The 23,060-nt window shown below is 43.5% G+C and overlaps 1 protein-coding gene across 1 annotated transcript in view; it reads right to left on the bottom strand.

Moving 5' to 3' along the window:
• SOX4 (SRY-box transcription factor 4) overlaps positions 1-2,064 on the bottom strand; it is a 5,818-nt gene extending 3,754 nt beyond the window's left edge. The window contains exon 1 of the mRNA XM_033216362.1: positions 1-2,064. This exon is cut by the window's left edge and continues 3,754 nt beyond it. Coding sequence (XP_033072253.1) covers positions 1-299 — 299 coding nt within the window. The 5' untranslated portion in view covers positions 300-2,064.
• Between the last annotated feature and the right edge of the window lie 20,996 nt (positions 2,065-23,060).

Raw genomic sequence — 23,060 nt, 5'->3', positions numbered from 1 at the left:
AGCAGCTTCCAGCGTTTGCCCAGCCGCTTGGAGATCTCGGCGTTGTGCATGTCGGGCGACTGCTCCATGATCTTGCGCCGCTCGATCTGCGACCACACCATGAAGGCGTTCATGGGCCGCTTGATGTGCCCACTCGGGGTCTTGCACCAGCTCGGGTCGTCGGCCTTGCCGCCCGTGGAGGCGGTGGAGCCGGGCGTGGGGGAGGAGGCGATGCCCAGCTCGAGGCCGGCGCCCGAGTCCGAGCTCTCGCCGGCCAGCAACGCTTCCGTGTTCTCGGCATTGTTGGTTTGCTGCACCATGGCCCCGGCTCGGCGGGCGCCCACGCGCGCTCACACCCTCGCGGCGGCCGCGGCGCGATCGCCGGGCCCTCCCGGCTTCCCGGGCCGAGCACACGCCGAACGGGAAGACGCGCGCGGCGGCCGAACTGGCCCCTCAACTCCTCGCAGGGACGGAGGTGGGCGAAGAGAGAAAAGTCCCCAAAAGATGCGGGGAAGGAGTTCTCCGCCTCTCGCAGAGGAGTTATAGTTCCCAGGCTGGAGAGTCTCTCCCTCTCTCTCGCTCTCTCACCGCGCTGCAGTTTGCTGTCTCTCGGCTGAGTCTGGAGACCGTGCTAAAGTAGAGAGGAGTTTCTCGAATGCTGGTTGCTGAAGCTTCCAAGTTTCTCGCGGCCTCCCAGGCAAGTCTTTTTTTTTTCTTTTCTTTTCTTTTTCTTTTTCCCTGAAGCAGTTGATTCCAGTTCACGAGCGCTCTCGGTAGCTCAGGAAAGCGACATAGTCTCTAGCACTTAGTCCCTCTCCTACAATGCAAAGCAAAAAAGACTCTGGCTCCAGGACTCTCTGTGGGCGGAATCGGCACTAAGGAGTTTGTGCAATTATTTTGTTGCAAGGTAGGAAGCCAAAAAGCCTGCATGCAACAGACTGGCATGAATAAATGTATGTTTCTCCCTCCCTTCTGCAAGAAGGGAGCTGGTAATGGCAAGAATTCCTCCAGTGCAGACTCTTAAAGAGCGTGCAAGAACTAGAGACCCGACAGCTAAACAGGCCTCTTCCCCTCACACACAGTTTCTCTTGCTGCAGCTTAGAGCAGACCCCAATTCCGCCTCGCGCCTCTTTATCCTTTCACAGTCTTGGCTGCAGCCAATCAGTTGCTGTAACCAACGCTTCCTCATGCCAAACCCCTCCCCCGGGCTTCCCATTGGCTTGGAACCCGATGCAATAATAATCTCCGCGTGCAATGAGAAGCTCCAAATCTGACCTCATTCCAATTTACAGAGCAAACTTTTTAAAAGGGCTAGAAGTACAGCTGAGATTTCTGCTGCCTCTTTTTTCCTTTTGCTGTGTGTGTGTATGCGCGCGCGTGTGTGTGTGCGGGCGTGCGTGTGTGTACAGTGTGTGAAGAGGATGTTAATGCATGAAATTATTAAAGGGAGAGACGGAAATGTATTCTAACCATTATGTTAGATAACAAGGGACTTGGAAGGGGGCGGGGTAAGGGTGAAATACTGTAAATGGAAGCTTTCTGCTTAAAAGCCAAGTGATTATTTTTATTACTTCTTTTCAGCATTGGAATAAAGAATCAGCCTCTCGTGCAAAATCTGTTCCCCAGCCCTTTCTTAAAGCCAAAGCTGTAAAGGGGAAGAGAAAGCCACAACAATAAATCAATGGATATTGAAAACCATTAAGAAAGTGGTACCTAGACACCTGTCATCACAATTATTTTAACAACTCTAGGTACAGCACAGATGTTGATGTATTGTGTAAATCCCTTCAGAACCATTTTTGTGCTGTTTGTGGAAGGCAGGGAAGACCTCTTTGCAATAATTGCTTACTCTCTTTACCAAATAGGGGTCAACTATGGTTATTTAATGATTTAAACTCCCTGTAAATCCTGCATAGCCCAAACAGAGGAGCTTTCCGTGAAACACATTAGGTAGTGCTCCATAATTACCTCAGTGGGCAAATTTCCAGAGTTTTGTATAGGATGTATAATGGTATGTAAAGGATGGAAATCGGTTTTACTTTCTAAATATTTGTTTTCCCTGTTTTCAGAATTAAAGATTGCTTCACTCTCTTCCCTCTCCTCCTCCCAAAGCCATCTTCCTCCTTTCCTTCTTATATATTTCCTCTTGTTATTTGTTACTTGAATCGACGGGAACTGAAAAACCAAGGCAAAGAGAAACTGTAGAAGGAGGTGATAACTGGTAGCAGAAGAGAGTAGGGCCTCCGGATTCACAGTACACCTGGCTGCTAATCCTTCTTACTGGTTTGTAACTATGGGGATGTGGCCAAGTCTCAGTTTTCCTCATCTATTATATGGGGGAGCTACTTCATAGAGGGTTGTTGTGAGGGGTCAAAGAATTTGTGACTATAAAGCACCTGATGTATTGTAAGCCCTCAATGAATACTAATACCTTACTTTCTAATTCAAATGCCAGACACGCTCCTAGTAAAAGCTGCATGTTGTTCAAGAGACTTAACACAGAATAGCCACTGATGTAAAAAAGTAATAACAGGCCAGGCGCGGTGGCTCACGCCTGTAATCCCAGCACTTTGGGAGGCTAAGGTGGGTGGATCACTTGAGGTCAGGAGTTCGAGACCAGCCTGGTCAACGTGGTGAAACCCTGTCTCTACTAAAAATAAAAAAATTAAAAACTTAGCTGGGCCAGGATGCATGTGCCTGTAATTCCAGCTACTCGAGAGGCTGAGGTGGAAGAATTGCTTGAACCCAGGAGGTTGCAGTGAGCTAAGATTGAGCCACTGCACTCCAGAGGGTGACAGAGTGTGACTCTATCTCAAAAAAAAAAAAAAAAAAAATAATAATAATAATAATCACAGATCATTGATGTGAACCGTACAAGGACAATAGTGGCAACCCTGCCATTCCATTGATTTTAAAAGAAAGGAACTCCATGAAGAATACTAAGAAGAATGTGGCAAAGAAAGGATGCCAAGGTATTCAAAATAAATGTTGGCCACAGAAATTAGTTGTTTTCCAACGTCTGAAAATTAGAATTGTAGTAAAAATCAGCTTTCCTTAACACTATACTAGGAAACTAATATTCTTCAGGCCAACCATAAATGGTTAGGTAAGATCAATCCAAAATAATTAAGTCAGCTTTTGATTCAGATTAAACTAGTGCTGGGTAGTAAATTTCTATTTATCTTGTCAAACTTTTAAAGTATGTAGGCTGGCAATAGGCCCAGGTTGTCAGACTTAGAATTTTACTGGAAAGAACACCCTATGTAGCCATCTGACTGGCTCTGTAAGGATCAACCACAAGCAAAACTGTTTTTGTGGGTAAAAGCAAATAATTTTTGACCATTAGCTACTTGTATTATATACTTTTTTTTTTTTTTTTAATGAGAAACAAATTCTTAAAAAAAGAAAAACCCAAACCAAAAACACACGGGCACTTTTTCTGCGTAACAGTGTTGCTGTGTTATAAACTTCATTTTATCTGGTGTGCATAGAAACACATCCTTAAATGTTACCAATCTGACAAAAAAAATTATTTTAAGAGGGTTATTATCTATAAGATCAATATTTTCACTAGGATAAAAAGGAATATATTTATTTTTGGATTTGTACTAACTAATGATTTGAGGGTGTAGCTAGTTTGATAATTCAGTTGAGTATCAATATTATTGATTATATTTCTAAGTCATTTATGCTTCCATCATCAAATATGATGGGGAAGAGTGGAAATTAAAGCAGTCATGTTTCTGCTTAAAACACACGGATTTTTTAAAGGGTGTACTAAAACATAAGCCACTGGCCTCATTCTTTTGTTACATGTATTTTCTGTATTTCAACAAATCCAACAAATTTTAAGATACACCATTATATTACATTCCACCAAGGAAGAAGAACTGCCAATGAAACTGTGATATCCCCCTAGATGTAGGATGTCTCCTTATTTCAGAAGAGTTGAAATGAAAAGAAAAATTTCCTCTTAGACTTGATGAAATATGGTATCAGTAACTTCCATTGACTTTATAAGATGATTACTGTATATATATTTAATATTACACAAGTGCTTAGATTTCTGAAATAGATCTGTTCTAATGAGTTAGTTCTCTTACAATGTAAGAAAACATGACAAATGCCCTTTTATTAAAGTCCCCTTTATGACCAAGTAAGTGTGTGCACACTGGAATGTATTGGACCTCTCAATACCAAATAATGAAAAAAGATTTCTCCCTTCTAATTCCCTAACTTCATATGCTCTGTAATCAGTTCTCCATTACTGACATTTTGTTCCCAAAATACCAGATATTTGGTGGCCCCTACTAAATCAGTACTCAGTGTTCCCTCTGCTGGCTTTGCAGTACATGAAGTAATTCTTAATGCTACTCTTTTAGCTCTATGAAGAGAAAGCCAAGATAATTTTGCAGAAGAAAAAAGTCCTGGTTTAGAATAATAAACTGTCTTTATTAGCAATGATGTTAGAGATTTCAGATTTTGAATTAGGTATTTTATTTTATTCCCTTAAATGATGGAATTCCATTTGAGATGTAAGTGTAATATCTGCTAATGCATTTCTTCTGCTCTCACACATCTACACAACAGAAAATCTCACATCCATACAATTATGGGGCACAGATGACATAAGATTCTATTCCACTGCTTAATATATTCCTTTGGCATGGAGGGAGGGACCTGAATGGAAATTCGTTTAACAAATCTGGATTTGCACTGATTTGCAAGATTTTGCCTTGCCTTGGTTACAGAAACTATGACTGTAGGAGCTAGTCAGACCTGACAAGTATTCAGTTCAAATAAAATAAAGAGGAGGAAAAACTGTATAGTTGTTACTTTACCTGACAAGGAAGAAGCCCTGGGAAATCTGATGCATTGGCCTTTGTCAACTGAAAGGTGCCAGTATTTTTGGTTCCACACTTTATGGAAAAGAAGCCTCCATATGAGACTGATTTACTTCTCAGTCAAGTACACGAGCATAACTTACACTTCATCCTTTTGGGCTGATGACATTGCATTGTAACTGGACTCAGCACGGAATGGGGGTGAGGGGGTGGTGGTGCGTGCATTGAAAAATAATATATGGAAATAACTCATATTTGCAAAATATCAAAATAGGATTCTGGGGTAAATGAAACCTAGGATTTATGTTTACCGCTAGAATAAGCTAAGAGTTAAGAAACCTGCATTTCTAACAATTTTACTATTTTCCTGTCATAACCAGTGACTAGCACACAGCTTAAGCTGTTCATGCCAGTGCCAAGTCATTATTCCTTTCCTCTCGATTTTCTCATTAAAACAAGCAGAAGACGAATGTTTGCAGAGCCACGTAGATTGCAAGCATGAACACAGGCTTCTGCTTCACTTCCAGAGGCAGAAGCATGGCACCCGGGAACAGCCTGTCTGCAGCCAGCCGGCTCCCAATCTGGGGAGAAGCAGCCGCCAGGTGGCATCGCTGAGCCTCCCTGCGCCCGCGAGGCGAGGTGGGAAATCGTGGGGACAGTCAGTTTTCTTTCTTCTCCCCCTTCCTCCTCTCCCGAACCCCTACCACTCCCTACCACTGTACCTTCTTAAGTTAGAGGCTTAAATGCTCAACGAATAATAGGGTATGTCGATGAATTGTGATTTTTTTTTCATAAATCAAAGTTTAGGGCAACCACCCGCTGCCTCCTGCTCACTTGTCAGGAGCTCCTGCCTCCTGTCTGGATCAGGTAACCCAAGTCGGGGGGATTATCAATTTCCGTTTCCCTGTCTTCTTGCTAAAGTGAATGCAGTTTCTCCGGCTTCGGAGAGCGGCTGCAGAGAAACGGCGCGCCTTACTTAAGGACGCCAGTGCAAAGGCCACCCCCTACTCAAAAAAAAAAAAAAAAAAAAAAAAAAGAAAGAAAAAGAAAAAGAGGTTTCCTTCAGGCAGAACGCCTTTCGGAGAGCAGCGACTCGGTCTCGCAGGCACGGCGCTCTCCCTGGCTTAAGCTCGTCGAGGATTAATGGTGCTCAGCCTCGCTCCGCCGCGGCGGCCGAGCCTCTCCTTTCGCTTACAGTTAGAGGGAGGACATAAATTGGAATCGACTCAGACTGTGCTTTCTAGAGGAAAGTCCTTCCTACTGTAAACATGTTTCAGGCGATCCTGTCAGCAGCATTTTAACACCCGTCTTCCGTTTAGGTTTTACGACCGGGGAAGGAGCTGAAGACACGCGCGCGCGCGCGCACACACACACACACACACGCGCGCGCGCACACGCAACCCAAGCGAGGACACCTCCCGCACCCTCGCGGGCTCCCAGTCCTTTGAATTTGCAACCGATCGCGGATAGTCGAGGGGGGGGTCGTTTCCTGGGCGCTTGGCCCCTCCGTCCTCCTACCCCCATCCCCTGGCCCTTGGAGATGCTATCCAGTTCCATCAATGACCAGAACTGACAGCCACTTGGCCCCTGCTCTCTTGGGTGCCCAGCATCCTTTGCTCTAGACGACTAAATGCTCTCTGTGAGCCTTGCTTGGATGGTACGGTGCGCGCTGTGTGTGTGGGACCTACTCTTCGGCAGGCACACGACCTTCGTACACCATTTGGGCAACCATCCACTTCATCCGCTCCCTGGACTCCGCAGGCTGAGGCCCAATTAAGAGCGCAGCTGCCTGGTCTCTTTCAGGAGGGCAGAGCAGGCTGCGCGTGCACGGCGCGCGGGGAGAGGAAAAGGGCTGAGAGCTGAGGGAAGTAGACAATTGGTTGCACCCCTGTCCTCAAGCGTCCCTACTCCGCGGATCACGGAGGGGCAGGCGTGTATTGGCGCCTTCCCTCGATCCCTCGGTGGTGCAGGAAAGACTGGACGGCGGGGGCTCTCTGAGTCTGCGAGGGCCACGGAGGCGCCCCAGGGTGCCAGGCGTCCTTGTCAAGGGGCGCGCCCGACGCTCCAGATTCGGTCCCCAGCACCTGTGGGAGGCGGTTTCGGGTCTGAGAGAAGGGAACATATGGCAGGTAGTTAACAGGGAGAGGCTGCGCCCTGGGCGCAGTTACGAGGAAGCCAGGCTCTGCGGAAGGTCTCGGCTCGCTTTGTCCTCCTTGGATCAGCTGGTCTCTGCCTTTCCGCTGGCAGCTGCGACAGTCAGGCCCTGGCGCAGGCGTCCGGGTGGAGCTGCCTGCTCTACCCGGGGTGGCGAGGGTGGGGGGTGGGGGCGGCAAAACCACCACAGTGGCCCCAGCAGGCAGTCTAGGTGGGGCACGCCCCACGGGCTTCCCACCCCCAACCCAACTGCCCGTTGTAGCAATTACAGTTTTAGCCCCGTAGGGGAAAGCGGGTGATTTCGCTTTTGGAAAAACACTTCAACAAGAGCAACCCTAAGCCAGCGTTACAAGCCAGTTGACCTGCTATTGGAGGTTGTGCGAGGGCGGGCTGGGTCGCGCGCGTCTGCCAGGGAGGGAAACCCGCTGGGGAGTGGGCAGAGGGAAGCAGAGCAAAATGCCAGATAACAGAAAGAGGGGGAGGAGGAGGAAGAAAGGCGCTTGATTGCAAAGAGGGGAAGTGGGAAGGCACGGAGACCGCGTTGGCTGCCAAGTGACGCGGGTCAGGAGGAGAGGGACGAGTGCGTGGCGGGCAGCGAGTATAGGACGCGCGGGCCCCCTCGCCAGGCAACCGATCTCCTTTCTGCCAGCCCTTCTCCTCCCGTGCTCCCGCCGTAGTCAGACATCACACTTGGCACAGACAGCGTTGGGGGAACTCCTAGGGATGGGAGGGGTGGGGTGGGGTAGGGACCGTAGAACCTGATGCCCCAGACCGCGCCTGGAGTGCAGTACACCTGGCAACCGGGACTCGCCATCTGCTCCCAGCTACCGCCTCTCGGGCCAGGGGTGTGGGCCTGGAGAAAGATAAGAGAGTGGATGGCTTGGCGTCAACCGCCTCAATGAACTCAGTCAATCAACGTTTATGGTGCTCCTACTGTGTGCGGAGCGCAGCCTGGGTCCCCTCCAGCTGCTGGTCTCGGGAACTGCACCATCTGTTCAGTTAGTCAGCAAGCTAGAAAAGAATTCTGTTTGTATGGTTGTAAAATAAGTTCAAAATTCTAACAATAATGCATATGCAAATTTGCCGTGAAAGAAGGGTGATAGAGATAGCTTGGGGATCTGGAGAAGTGTTGAGTCTGGCAGTACAGAGGTTTTGTGATTTTTCACTGCTTCCTGAAGCATGAAACTCCCATCCTTCCTGTCCCACATTCCAAGTTAAAAAACTAATTTAGTGACACTTTATCTGGCTATCACGCTTCAAAAATAACTGAAGGCTAGTACTTAAACACTCAAACTTAACTCATTAATTTCAAAATATCAGACCCAAACCACTGCCTTCTTGTAACAAATATTTTGTAATATAACTTTACTCTCCTGAAATAAACTCTGTGGATTATATAACTTACTATGCACAAAATTAAAAAAGAAACTATAATGTTCAAACTATAATACTAAAGGAGAAATACACAGTAGGTAATTTATAATAAGACAATATACACTTCAGATATGCATGATAGGGCTGTATTTCACTAGAACACCCAAAATGTTGTCCAAAAATTTAAACATTCTCCCTAGGGAGTACTACTGCCTAGGCATGATTTATGCACTATGGGTGGCAGGCAAATGCTAAATAATGAGGATGCTACTTGTATTCTGAGTTCTTAAATTTATAGTGGATGTGGTAGATTCTTATAATAAATCATCCTCCTATTACATGTGCCTTTATGTGGATCTGTTTCTCTCTGATTCTGGATTTGGTCACTGAGTTGCTTTAGGAAATGGGACATTAGCAAGCATGAGACCAACAGACTTCACAAGTGCCCATGTACTGGGGTTTGTCCACTGAAACCATCATATTGTGAACCTACTCCAGTGAGACCATGAAAATATCATGTTGTGAACTACCTTCAGCAGTCTATCTTACTGGAGGATTGAAGGCTCCATAGGGAAAACCAAGGTGCCTTTCCAAGGCCAGCATCCCAGGCATGTGACTGAGGCCATCTTGGACTCTCCAGTTTTGGTTGAGTTGTCAGATGACTGCAGCCACAGGAGTGATTCCAGATGGGTACAACAGAAGAATCACTCAGATTGACAGCCCACAGAATTATGAGAACTAGTAAGTTGCTTTAAATCACTATGCTTTGGGTAGTTTGTTATGCAGTAATAGAGGTCAGAGTTGTATTAATTACAATGCCATTTGATAGATGCCAAAATATAAGTTCATGCAAGAAGGTAACTTTTTCTTTTTTTTTTTTTCTTTTTTGAGACAGAGTCTCGCTCTGTCACCCAGGCTGGAGTGTAGTGGCCGGATCCTGGCTCACTGCAAGCTCCACCTCCCGGGTTCACGCCATTCTCCTGCCTCAGCCTCCCGAATACCTGGGACTACAGGCGCCCGCCACCTCGCCCGGCTAGTTTTTTTGTATTTTTTAGTAGAGACGGGGTGTCACCATGTTAGCCAGGATGGTCTCGATCTCCTGACCTTGTGATCCGCCCGTCTCGGCCTCCCAAAGTGCGGGGATTACAGGCTTGAGCCACCGCGCCCGGCCAGGTAACTTTTTCTTAATGACTCTAGATCTTTATTAAAAATTCAGTCAATATTTTCATCAATGCCCACAGTGGATATAGGAGTTAGCTAAAACTGAATAAACCCATTGAAAAAGACATTCCATGCAAATGGACACCAAAAGCGAGCAGGAGTACCTGTACTTTTTTTTTTTTTTTTTTTTTGAGATGGAGTCTCACTCTGTTGCCCAGGCTGGAGTGCAGTGGCATGATCTTGGCTCACTGCAACCTCTGCCTCCTGTGTTCAAGCCATTCTCCTGCCTTAGCCTCCTGAGTAGCTGGGATTAAGGCACCCGCCACCACACCCGACCAATTTTTGTATTTTTAGTAGAGACAGGGTTTCACCATGTTGGCCAGGTTGGCTCTTGAACTCCTGACCTCAGATGATTCACCTGCCTCGGCCTCCCAAAGTGCTGGGATTATAGGCGTGAGCCACCGCGCCCAGCGGTGGAGTACCTATTCTTCTATCAGATAAAACAAACTTTATTTATTTATTTATTTAATTTTTTTTTTTGAGAGCGGAGTCTCGCCGTGTCGCCCAGGCTGGAGTGCAGTGGCGCGATCTCGGCTCACTGCAAGCTCCGCCTCCCGGGTTCCCGCCATTCTCCCGCCTCAACCTCCGAGTAGCTGGGACTACAGGCGCCCGCCACCGCGCCCGGCTAGTTTTTTGTATTTTTAGTAGAGACGGGGTTTCACCGTGTTAGCCAGGAGGGTCTCGATCTCCTGACCTCGTGATCCACCCGCCTCGGCCTCCCAAAGTGCTGGGATTACAGGCTTGAGCCACCGCGCCCGGCCTATTTTTTTATTTACTATTATTTTTTGAGACAGAGTTTCACTCCTGTCTCCCAGGCTGGAGTTCAATGGTGTGAACTCAGCTCACCTCAACCTCCGCCTCCCAAGTTCAAGTGATTCTCCTGCCTCAGCCTCCCCAGTAGCTGGGATTACAGGCATCCGCCACCACGCCCAGCTAATTTTTGTATTTTTAGTAGAGACAGAGTTTCCCCATGTTGGCCAGGCTGGTCTTGAACTCCTGACCTCAGGTGATTCACCCATGTCAGCCTCCTAAAGTGTTGGGATTACAGGCATGAGCCATTGCACTGGGCCAAAACAAATTTGAAAGCAACAGCAGTTTAAAAAGACGATGAGGAACATTATATAGTGATAAAAGGTCTTGTCCAAGAAGAAAATATCACAATTCTAAATATATATGCACCTAACATGAGCTCCTAGATTATAAAATAATTGGTAGTAGGCCTAAGAAATGAGATAGAAAGTAATACAATAATAGTGGGGAACTTCAGTACTCCACTGATAGCACTAGACAGGTCATCAAGACAGAAAGTCAACAAGGAAACACTGAATTTAAACTATACCCTGAAACAAATGGACTTAACAGATATTTACAGAATATTCTACCCAACAACAGCAGAATATTCATTCTATTCATCAGTGCATGGGACTTTCTCCAAGGCAGATCATATGATAGGCCACAAAACAAGCCTCAATAAATTTAAGAAAATCGAAGTATCAAGCACTCTCTCAGACCACAGTGGAATAAAACTAGAAATCAACTCCAACAAGGAACCTTCAAAACCATGCAAATACATGGAAATTAAGTAACCTGCTGCTGAGTGATCACTGGGTCAAAAATGAAATCAAGAAGGAAATTAAAAAATTATTCTAACTGAATGACAATAGTAACACAATCTATTAAAACCTCTGAGATTACAGCTAATGCGGTGCCAAGAAGAAAGTTCATAATCCTAAATGCTACATCAAAAAGTCTGGAAGAGCATAGACAGATAATCTAAGGTCACACCTCAAGGAACTAGGGAAACAAGAACAAACCAAACCCAAACCTAACAGAAGAAAGGAAATAACCAAAATCAGAGCAAAACCAAATGAAATGAAAAAAACAAACAAACAAAAAACGCAAAAGATAAATGAAACAAAAAGCTGGTTCTTTGAAAAGATAATTAAATGGATATACCATTAGCAAGATTAGCCAAAAAAGAAGAGAGAAAATCCAAATAAACTCAATTAGAAATTAAATGGGGCCAGGTGCGGTGGCTCATGCCAGCGCTTTGGGAGGCCAAGGCAGGAAGATCACCTGAGGTCAGGAGTTCAAGACCAGCCTGGCCAATGTGGTGAAACCCCATCTCTACTAAAAATACAAAAATTTTCCAGTCATGGCCGGGCGCGGTGGCTCAAGCCTGTAATCCCAGCACTTTGGGAGGCCGAGACGGGCGGATCACGAGGTCAGGAGATCGAGACCATCCTGGCTAACACGGTGAAACCCCATCTCTACTAAAAATACAAAAACTAGCTGGGCGAGGTGGCGGGCGCCTGTAGTCCCAGCTACTCGGGAGGCTGAGGCAGGAGAATGGCGTAAACCCGGGAGGCGGAGCTTGCAGTGAGCTGAGATCCGGCCACTGCACTCCAGCCTGGGCGACAGAGCAAGACTCCGTCTCAAAAAAAAAAAAAAAAAAATTATCCAGTCATGGTGGCATGTGCCTGTAATCCCAGCTACTCGGGAGGCTGAGGCCAGAGAATTGCTTGAACCTGGGAGGCAGAGGTTGGAGTGAGCTGAGATTGCACCACTGCACTCCAGACTGGGCAACAGAGTGAGATTCTGTCTCAAAAAAAAAAAAAAAAAAAAAAGAAAAAGAAAGAAAAGAAATGAAGTGGGAGATATTACAACTGACACTACAGAGATACAAAAGATCATTCAAGGCTACTATGAACACCTTTACTCACATAAACTAGAAAACCTAGAGGAGATGGATAAATTCCTGGAAAGATACAACCCTCCTAGCCTAAATCAGGAAGAATTAGATACCCTGATCAGTCCAATAAGCAGTGAGACTGCAATGGAAATAAAAAAAATTACCAACCAAAAAAATCCAGAACCAGATGGATTCACAGCTGAAGTCTACCAGACATTCAAAGGAGAATTGGTACCAATCCTGTTGATACTACTTCACAAGATAGAGAAAGAAGGAATCCTCCCTAATTCATTTTATGAATCCAGTATCACCCTAATAACAAAATCAGGAAAGGACATAATCAAAAATGAAAACTATAGATACTATTCTTTTTTAAAGATTCCAAAAAGTCATTAGATATGAATACTTCTGCTTTTAAGTACAATGTGGTAATAACAGAAGGCAATTACAACTAGAAAAAAGACAAATTACATTAAAGATATCAAAGATATATAGATGCATATAAGACTGTAAGAAATTCTAGAGAGAGAAATGTCTTTGTTATATGAACCGAGATTGCTGGCCATTGTCTTGCCTGGGGCATTTTCTGAGTCTGGACACAGGCTTTCATAGACAGAGCAAGCAACTGTACTACAGGGAAAAAACAGAATTTTCTTATTGCCATCGGATTCAGCATGGACAAATTGCAATCTACAAGATCATCAAATGAATAGCTCTTTTCCTCACAGATTACTCATTGAGTGCTAGGGCAGTATAGCAGACTGGTAGGCTGAGCCACGAAGACTCAAATCAAAGACTCAAAGAGAGAAATCAACTGGAGGCCAAGTCATGCTCAAGGCAAGAAAATACAAAACAGGAAAAACAAAATATCTCCCTTTCAAAAGATTTGCCAGATTTTGAGCCTGGATGAAGAGAAAATAAAGAGCTAAGCCCTATACCTCTGAAGGACAGAACTTTCAAGGTGGAGGAAATAGAGACTTACCAGCCTCCCCATCAATGGACTACAGGTAGGCCATGCCCCAGAACAGGCTGGGCAAGAATGGCAGAATAAAATCTCCAGAAGTCTCTTGGTACTTAGGAGACAAAGTTCCATGGAGGGAGGAATCTGCAACAAACATAAGAAGGTCTGGCCCTAAGATAGTTGAAAACACATATAAGCTGCATTTAACTAAAGGTGCAAGCCAGCCCCAAACTAATGCCATTCCTGGTTGGCTTGAAATAATCAGTCCTTCACCTTATCCACTTAACAGACAAAACTACAAATTCTCTCTGGGTGGAGAAAGAGTAACAATTGCAATGTGTGTGGTAATTTTATATACAAGGTTCATCCTACAATATTATGTCATATGCAAAGAAGCAGGTAAATAGACATGAAGAGAAAAACTAGAAAATAGAAGCAGGCCATAATCTGCTTCCAGGTTCCAGATCATCCAGATATTAAAGTTTGCAGACATGGACTTCATTATAATTGTTTTTTCATAGAAGAAATTGTGGAAAAAGTAAATGAAAAGATGAAACATTTAAACAGAGAATCAGAGTTCTTTTTTTTTTTTTTTTTTTGAGATAGAGTTTCGCTCTTGTTGCCCAGGCTGGAGTGCAATGGCGCGATCTCAGCTCACTGCAAACTCCACCTCCCAGGCTAAAGCGATTCTCCTGCCTCAGCCTCCCGAATAGCTGGGATTACAGGCATACACCACCACGCTAGGCTAATTTTGAATGTTGTTTTTTTCAGTAGAGACAGGGTTTCTCCATGTTGGTCAAGCTGGTCTTGAACTCCTGACCTCAGGTGATCCTCCCACCTCAGTCTCCCAAGGTGCTGGGATTACAGGCATGAACCACCGTGCCTAGCCAAGAATCAGAATCTTTATTTAACAAAGGAACAACCGGGTCCAGTGTCTCACGCCTGTAATCCCAGCACTTTGGGAAGCTGAGGTGGGTATATCACTAGGTCAGGAGATCAAGACCATCCTGGCTAACACGGTGAAACCCTGTGTCTACTAAAAATACAAAAAATTAGCCAAGCGTGGTGGCGGGCACCTTTAGTCCCAGCTACTCAGGAGGCTGGGGCAGGAGAATGGCGTGAACCCGGGAGGCGGAGCTTGCAGTGAGCGGAGATGGTGCCACTGCACTCTGGCCTGGGTGACAGAGCAAGACTCCGTCTCAAAAAAAAAAAACCAAAAAACAAAAAACAAAGGAACAAACAGACATTCTAGAAATAAAAAGTACACTATCTTTTTTTTTTTTTTTTGACAGTCTCTCTTTGTCACTGAGGCTGGATGGAGTGCAGTGGCACGATCTCAGCTCCCAGCAACCTCTGCCTCCCAGGTTCAAGTGATTCTTCTGCCTCAGCCTCCTGAGTAGCTGAGATTACAGGCACCCACCACGATGCCCAACTAATTCTTGTTTTTTAGTAGAGATAGGGTTTCACCATGTTGGCCAGGCTGGCCTTGAACTCCTTAGCCCAAATGATCTGCCTGCCTTGGCCTCACACAGTGTTGGGATTACAGGCATGAACCACTGCCCAGCCATACACTGTCTTAATGTAAGAGCTCATTGAATGGATTTTACATAAAACTAAAAAAAGCAAAAGTCAGTGTCTTAGTCCATTTTGTACTATACTGTAGAATACCTGAGACTTGGTAACTTTTATTTATTTATTTATTTATTTATTTATTCATTTATTTTTGAGACAGAGTCTCGCTCTATCGCCCAGGCTGGAGGGCAGTGGTGTGATATTGGCTCATGGCAACCTCCGCCTCCCGGGTTCAAGAGATTCTCCTGCTTCAGCCTCTGGAGTTGCTGGGATTACCCACCGCCATGCCCGGCTAATTTTTATATTTTTGTAGAGACAGGGTTTCACCATGTTGACCCGTCTGGTTTTGAACTCCTGACCTCAAGTGATCCACCCACCTTGGCCTCCCAAAGTGCTGGAATTACTGGTATGAGCCACTGCGCCTGACCGAGACTTGGTAATTTATAATGAAAAGAAACATATTTCTCACAGCTCTGGAGGCTGGGAAGTCCAATATCAAGGTCTTGGCACCTGGTGAAGCCCTTCTTGCTTTGTCATCCTGTAGTGGAAGGCAGAAAGGCAAGAAAACTCAAAAGAGAGTGAGAGAGGGCCAAATCAAACTCAATCCCATGATAATGACATTAATCCATTTATGAGGGCAGAGCCTTTATGGCCTACCACATCTTAGAGGTCTACCTCTCAGCACTGTTGGATTGGGGATTACAATTTTAATATATGAACTTTGGGGAACACATTCAAACCAGAGCAGACAAGAGTAGGACATCTAAAGACAAGTCAATCGAAAATATTCAAATTAAATACAGGGAGAAAATGGAGAAAATAAAACAAAGTGGAAAAGGTGTGTGGAATATAGACATATGGTTTAACATTGTGTTACTGAAGTCCTCTAAAGAGAAAACAGATAGTGGGTCAGAAGCAACATGATGAGATGCTTACTGAGAATTTTACAAAATTGATGATACATATCAATCTATAGGTCCAAGAATCTTAGTAAGCCCCAAGTAGCTTAAAAACTAGCAAACAAACAAACAAACAAACAAAAAACCTGTCTTTGAAATGAAAACCAACATCAAAGATAAAATCTTTAAAGCTGTCAAAGGAGGGGATGACAGATTATGCTAAAAGAAGAAAACACAAGACTTAAGACTAACTTTTTAACAGAAACTATGGAGATCAAAAGACAATATACTGACAATTTTAAAGATTTGAAGCTAAACAAAAAAGAAATGCTGACTCTAGAATTCTAAAACTTAAAAACATTCATCAAAATAAAGGTTAAGACTGGGTGTGGTGGCTCACACCTGTAATCCCAGCACTTTGGGAGCCTGAGGCAGGCAGATCACCTGAGATCAGGAGTTTGAGACTAGTCTGGCAAACATGGTGAAACCCCGTCTCTACTAAAAATACATAAAAATTAGCTGGGTATGGTGGCATGTGCCTGTAATCCCGGCTAGTCAGGAGGCTGAGGCAAGAGAATACCTTGAACCTGGGAGGCGGGGGTTGCAGTGAGCCGAGATGGCGCCACTACACTCCTGCCTAGGGGACAGAGCGGGACTCTGTTTCAAAAAGAAAGAAAGAAAGAAAGAAAGAAAGTTAAAAAGAAAAAAAAATTAAGCAAATTACAGTTAGAGATTTTGTTTCTAGCAGACACATACTCTAAGAAAGATTGAAGGAAGTTCTTCAGGCTGGAGGAGAATAATATTAAATAGAAGCACAGAAGTACAGGAAGGAATGAAAAGCATAAGAAGAGATAAACACCTGGGTAAATATAAAAAGATATTGACTGTTTGAAGCAACCATCGTAACTATGTCTTATGGGCTTTATGCACAGAAGGAAAATACATGGCAACAATAGCACAAAGAATGGCAAGGATGTGAATGGAGTTAAACTGCGGTAAGTTGCTTGTAGTGTTTGAGAAATAGACAATACTAAGTCAAGTATGCATTTGCACATTTTTAGGGTAGCCATTAAATCACTAAAAGAACAATACAGAAATATATAACTGGCTGGGCATGGTGACTCACTCCTGCAATCCCAGTACCTTGGGAGGGCAAGGCAGGAGGATTGCTTGAGCCCAGGGATTCGAGACCAGCCTAAGCAACATAGTGAGACACTTTTTGAAAAAAAAAAAAATAATAATAATTTTAAAAAATGTTTATTAAAAAAAAAAATTTAGGCCAGGCATGGTGGCCCATGTCTGTAATCCCAGCATTTTGGGAGGCCAAGGTGGGTGGACCACCTGAGGTCAGGAAATCGAGACCAGCCTGACCAACATGGTGAAACCCAGTCTCTACTAAAAATACAAAAATTAGATAGGCATGGTGGCAGGCGCCTGTAATCCCAGTTACTTGGGAGGCTGAGGCAGGAGAATCGCTTCCACCTGGGAGGTGGAGGTTGCAGTAAGCTGAGATTGTGCCATTGCACTAAAGCCTGGGTGACAGAGTGAGACTTCATCTCAAAAAAAAAAAATTTTTTTTAAATGTAACTAAAAATAGAGGAGATAAAATAGAATATTAAAAATATTTGATTAATTTAGAAGTAGGCAAGGAAGACAGAATAAAGGAACAAAGCATAGGCAGAGCAAATAAAAAGCAAATAGCAAGATTACAGACTTATAAGCAAACCAAATCAGTAACTACATTAAATATGAATGGACTAAACACTCCTATTAAAAGTCTAAGATTGCCAAATTGGCTTTTAGAAAGCCTCAACTATATGCTATTTACAAGTCACATTTTAGATATAAGAATACAGACTAGTTAAAAATAAATAGTTTGCATTTTGGGAGGCCGAGGTGGGCAGTCACTGGAGCTCAGGAGTTTGAGACCAGCTTGGGCAACATGATGAAACCCTGTCTCTACAAAAAGTACAAAAATTAGCCAAGCATGGTGGTGTGAGCCTGTAGTCCCAGCTACTCAGGAGGCTGAGGTGGGAGGATGGCTTGAGCCTGGGAGCCAGAGGTTGCAGTGAGCTGAGATTTGTGCCACTGTACTCCAGTCTGGATGACAGAGCAAGACACTGTCTCAAAAATAAATAAATAAAAAGAAAAATAAATAGGTAAATGTATCCTATACAAACACCAAAAGGAAGCTGACATGTCTATATTATAATTATAGTGACTTTAAGATAAGAAATATTTCTAGAGGTAAAGAAACAGTTAAATAAATGGTTCAAGAAGAAGATAATAAAAAACGGTGTGCACCTAATAACATAGCTTTAAAATATAATAAACGGCCGCGGTGGCTCAAGCCTGTAATCCCAGCACTTTGGGAGGCCGAGACGGGCGGATCACGAGGTCAGGAGATCGAGACCATCCTGGCTAACACGGTGAAACCCTGTCTCTACTAAAAATACAAAAACTAGCCGGGTGAGGTGGCGGGCGCCTGTAGTCCCAGCTACTCGGGAGGCTGAGGCAGGAGAATGGCGTAAACCCGAGAGGCGGAGCTTGCAGTGAGCTGAGATCCGGCCACAGCACTCCAGCCTGGGTGACAGAGCGAGACTCTGCCTCAAAAAAAAAAAAAATAAATAAAATATAATAAACAAATGAACAAATGACAGAACTAGGAAGAAATAAACAACTACAAATTAAAATGGAGGACTGTAACACTGCTATCTGTTGTGGTCTGAATTTTTCTCCCTAAAATCCATATGTTGACACTTAATTTGCAATGTGATGGTATTGGGAAATGGAGCCTTTGGGAGTTGGCTGGATCATGGAAGTTCTGCCCACATGAATGTGATTAGTGTCCTTGTGAATGGGTTTGAGAGGGTCTGTTTGTCCTTTCTTCCTCTTCTGCCATGCGAGGATGCAACGAGAAGCACTATCTATGAAGCAGGGTGAGCCTTCGTCAGACATCAAATCTGTTGGTGCCCTGATATTGGACTTCCTAGCTTCCAGAACTGTGGAAATACACTTCTGTTGTCTATAAATCAGCCAGTCTAAGGTATTTTATTTTAGCCTCACAAATGGATTGATATGGTAACTAACAGATCAAAACAATAAAACACCAGTAAAGATATAGAAGATTTGAAAAACACTGTCAATGAACTTGACCTAATCAACTTGGATACAGCAATATACCAAACACTGCAGATACACAGTCCTTAAATCCTTATCAAAAGAGATTAAATTTTATGTCTTAAACCAAATTTCAGTAAATTACAAGACTGGTATTTCAGAGTATATCTCTACTGACAGTAGGATTAAACTGAAAATTAACAATGAAAAGGTAATCAGAATATCCCAAAATGTTTGAAAAGTAAGGCACAAACTTTACATTTTTTTGTTGTTTATTTAAGTTGAGAGATGCAGCATCACTATGTTACTCAGGCTGGAGTGCAGTGGCTATTCACAGGTACAATCATAGCTCATTGCAGCCTTCAACTCCTGGGCTCAAGCAGTCCTCCTGCCTCAGCCTCCCAAGTAGGTGATACTATAGGAGCATGCCACCACTCCCAGCCAGCAACATACTTTTTTTTTTTTGAGACAGAATTTCACCCTGTCACCCAGGCTGGAGTGCAGTAGCATGAACAGAGCTCACTAAAGCTGCAACCTCCCAGGCTCAAGCAATCCTCCTACCTCTCAGCCTCCCAAGTAGCTGGGACTATAGGCACACACCACCACGCCCAAATAATTTTTTGTATTTTTTTTTTTCTAAAGATAGGGTTGCCCATGTTGCCCAGGCTGGTCTTGAACCCCTGGGCTCAAGTGATCCACCTGCTTTGGCCTCCCAAAGTGCTGGAATTACAGGTGTGAGCCACCACACACGCCAGCAATGTTTCTTTGTTTTGTTTTGTTTTTGTTTTTTGTTTTTTGAGACAGAATCTCACTCTGTTGCTCAGGCTGTAGTACAGTGGCGCAATCTCTGCTCACTGCAACCTCCGCCTCCCGGGTTCAAGCGATTCTCCTGCCTCAGCCTCCTGAGTAGCTGGGACTACAGGCGCCCGCCACCACGCCTGGCTAATTTTTTGTATTTATAGTAGAGATGGGGTTTCACCGTATTAGCCAGGATGGTCTTGATCTCCTGACCTCGTGATCTGTCCGTCTTGGCCTACCAAAGTGCTGGTATTACAGGTGTGAGCCACCGTGCCTGGCTCAGCAATGTACTTTTAGATAACCAACACTTGAAACAAGAAATCACATTAGAAACTATTATTTTGAACATATTGAAAATGACAATACGACCTATCAAAATGGATGCACTCACAGGACATTTTGTTTTTGTTTTTGAGACGAAGTTTCCCTCTTGTCTAGACTGGAGTGCAATGGTGCGATCTCGGCTCACCACAACCTCTGCCTCCTGGGTTCAAGCGATTCTCCTTCCTCAGCCTCCTGAGTAGCTGGGATTACAGGCATGCGCCACCATGTCCGGCTAATTTTGTTATTTTTAGTAGAGATGGGGTTTCTCCATATTGGTCAGGCTGGTCTCGAATGCCCGACCTCAGGTGATCCGCCCACCCTGGCCTCCCAAAGTGCTAGGATGACAGGCGTGAGCCACCACGCCCGGCCTCTCACAGGAAAATTACAACTTCAAATGCATGTGTTAGAAAATAAAATCAAAGATGTCTTGGATTCCAACTGAAGAAACTAGAAAGAGTAAGTTAAACCCAAGGAAAGTATAAGGAAGAATGATTATAAAGAAAAGTGCAGACATCAGTGAAATAGAAAGCAGATGTACTGAAAATAAAAATTTCTTCTTGGAAGTGATTACTACCCCTAGCAAGACTGATCAAGAGAAAAAAAAATAAAGCACAAATTACCAATATCATGAATGGAAAAGGTGCATACTACAGATTATACTGGTATTAAGAAGATGAAAAAATATGATAAATAGCTGTATGCCAATAAATTAACAACTTGAAGAAAATGGGAAAATTCCTTGCAAAATACAACTTACAAAAATTAATACAAAAAGGAAGAAAATCTGAATGATTCTATATCTGTTAAAGTAATTAAATCTATAATGTAAAAACCCTCTCCCCAAGGAAACACAAGGCTCAGGCGACTTTCCTTGTGAATTTTCCACAAATTTAAGGAAAAAAACGACACCAATTTTACAAGAAAAATTTCAAAAACCAGACAAAGAGAAGATACTTTACAGTTTATTTTATGATGCCACAGAACTTTGATACCAAAATCTGACGAGGAAATTATAAGAAGAGAAAATTACACTCCAAAATTCCTCATGAACATAGAGGCAAAAAATTTCAACAAAATATTAATACATCAAATCCAGTAATATATAAAGGTATGGCTGGATGCGGCAGCTCACACCTGTAATCCCAGCACTTTGGAAGACCGAGGCGGGCAGATCATTTGAGGTCAGGAGTTCGAGACCAGTCTGGCCAACATGGTGAAGCCTAGTCTGTACTAAAAATACAAAATTAGCTAGGCGTGGTGGCAGGCGCTTGTAATCCCAGCTACTCAGGAGACTGAGGCAGGAGAATTGCTTGAACCTGGGAGGTGGAGGTTGCAGTGACCTGAGATTGTACTGCTACACTCCAGCCTGGGTGACAGAGTGAGACTCCGTCTAAAATAAATAAAATAAAATAAAATAAATAAACAACAGCAGTATATAAAGATATATATATAATACATGATCAGTAGGGTTCACTCCAGGAATGCAAGATTAGATTACACTTAAAAATAATCGGTATAACATACCACATTAACAGAATAAGGGAGAAAAATCATATCATCGTTTTGATAGCTTCATAGAAAGCATTTGATAAAACTCACATCCACTTAGGATAAAAACTTTCAGCAAACTAGGGGCAGAAGGGAACTTTCTCAATCTCATAATCCTACAATTATACATATAGTGGGATTTTGAATACTTTTTGGTTGAAGTGGGAAATAATGCAACACTGTCCACTTTCACCACTTTTATTCAGTTATGGTACTAGAGGCCCTACCCAATATAAGAGGGTGAAGAAAGGAATAAAATATATAAAGATTAGAAAAAAGAAATAACATTGCTTTTGTATAGAAAATCCAAAAAATCTATAAACCATTAACATTAATAAGTGAGTTCAATATATTAAGGATGCAAAATCAATTGTATGTCCAAGTACTAACAACAAATCAAACTGTACAAAAAAAATTTATAATAGAACCAAAAATCATAAAATACATATGAATATATCTAATAAAAGAAGTAAAAAGCCTTTGTCCTGAAAACTACAGAACTTTTCTGAGACATTAAAAATACCTAAATTAGCCAGGCATCATGTTCACGTTTATAATCCCAGCACTTTGGAAGGCTGAGGCGGGTGGATCACCTGAGGTCAGGAGTTCAAGACCAGCCTGGCCAACCTGGTGAAACCCTGTCTCTACTGAAAATACAAAAATTAGCTGGGCGGGGTTGGTGGCAGGCGCCTGTAATCCCAGCTACTCAGGCGGCTGAGGCAGGAGAATCACTTGAACCTGGGCGGTGGAGGTTGTAGTGAGCGGAGACTACGCCATTGCATTCCAGCCTGGGCGACAGAGCGAGACTCCATCTCAACAAACAAACAAACAAACAAACAAACAAAAACCTAAATTAGGCCAGGCACGGTGGCTCACACCTGTAGTCCCAGCACTTTGGGAGGCCAAGGTGGGTGGATCACCTAAGGTCAGGAGTTTGAGACCAGTCTGGCAAACATGGCAAAACCCCATCTCTACTAAAAATACAAAAATTAGCCGGGTGTGGTGGTGGGCACCTGTAATCCCAGCTACTCAGGAAACTGAGGCAGGAGAATTGCTTGAATCCAGGAGGCAGAGGTTGCAATGAGCTGAGATTGCGCCTGGGTGACAGAGTGAGAGACTCCGTCTCAAAAAACAAAACAAAACAAAACAAAACACCTGAATTAGGAGGTATACTGTGTTTTTAGGTTGGGAAACTCAATTTTGTAAACATGTGTATGCCTCTGAGACTCATGTATAGATTCAATGCAGTCCCAAACAAAATTCTAGGTTTTTTGTTTTGTTTTGTAGAAATAACCAAGCTGATGATAAAATTAAATAGAAATGCAGAGGACCTAAAATAGTCAAAAGAATCCTGAAGAGGAAAAACAATGATGGAGAACTGCCAGAGTTCAAGAGCTATAGTAATTAACACAGAGTGGTATTGATATAAGATTAGACAAATTATAGACCAAGTGAGCAGAAAAGAGAGTCAGAAATAGACTCACACTTAGAGAGTTACTTGATTTATAACCAAGACACCACTGCAATTTTGTGGCAAAGGAGAGTGGTTTTATTTTTTCCACTAGTAAATGGTG

The sequence above is a fragment of the Trachypithecus francoisi genome, unplaced genomic scaffold (genome assembly GCF_009764315.1).
Source record: "Trachypithecus francoisi isolate TF-2019V2 unplaced genomic scaffold, Tfra_2.0 Lachesis_group10, whole genome shotgun sequence".
NCBI lineage: Eukaryota > Metazoa > Chordata > Mammalia > Primates > Cercopithecidae > Trachypithecus > Trachypithecus francoisi.
The sequence above is the reverse complement of the archived record's forward strand: the minus strand, read 5'-3'. Positions and strand labels throughout refer to the sequence as shown.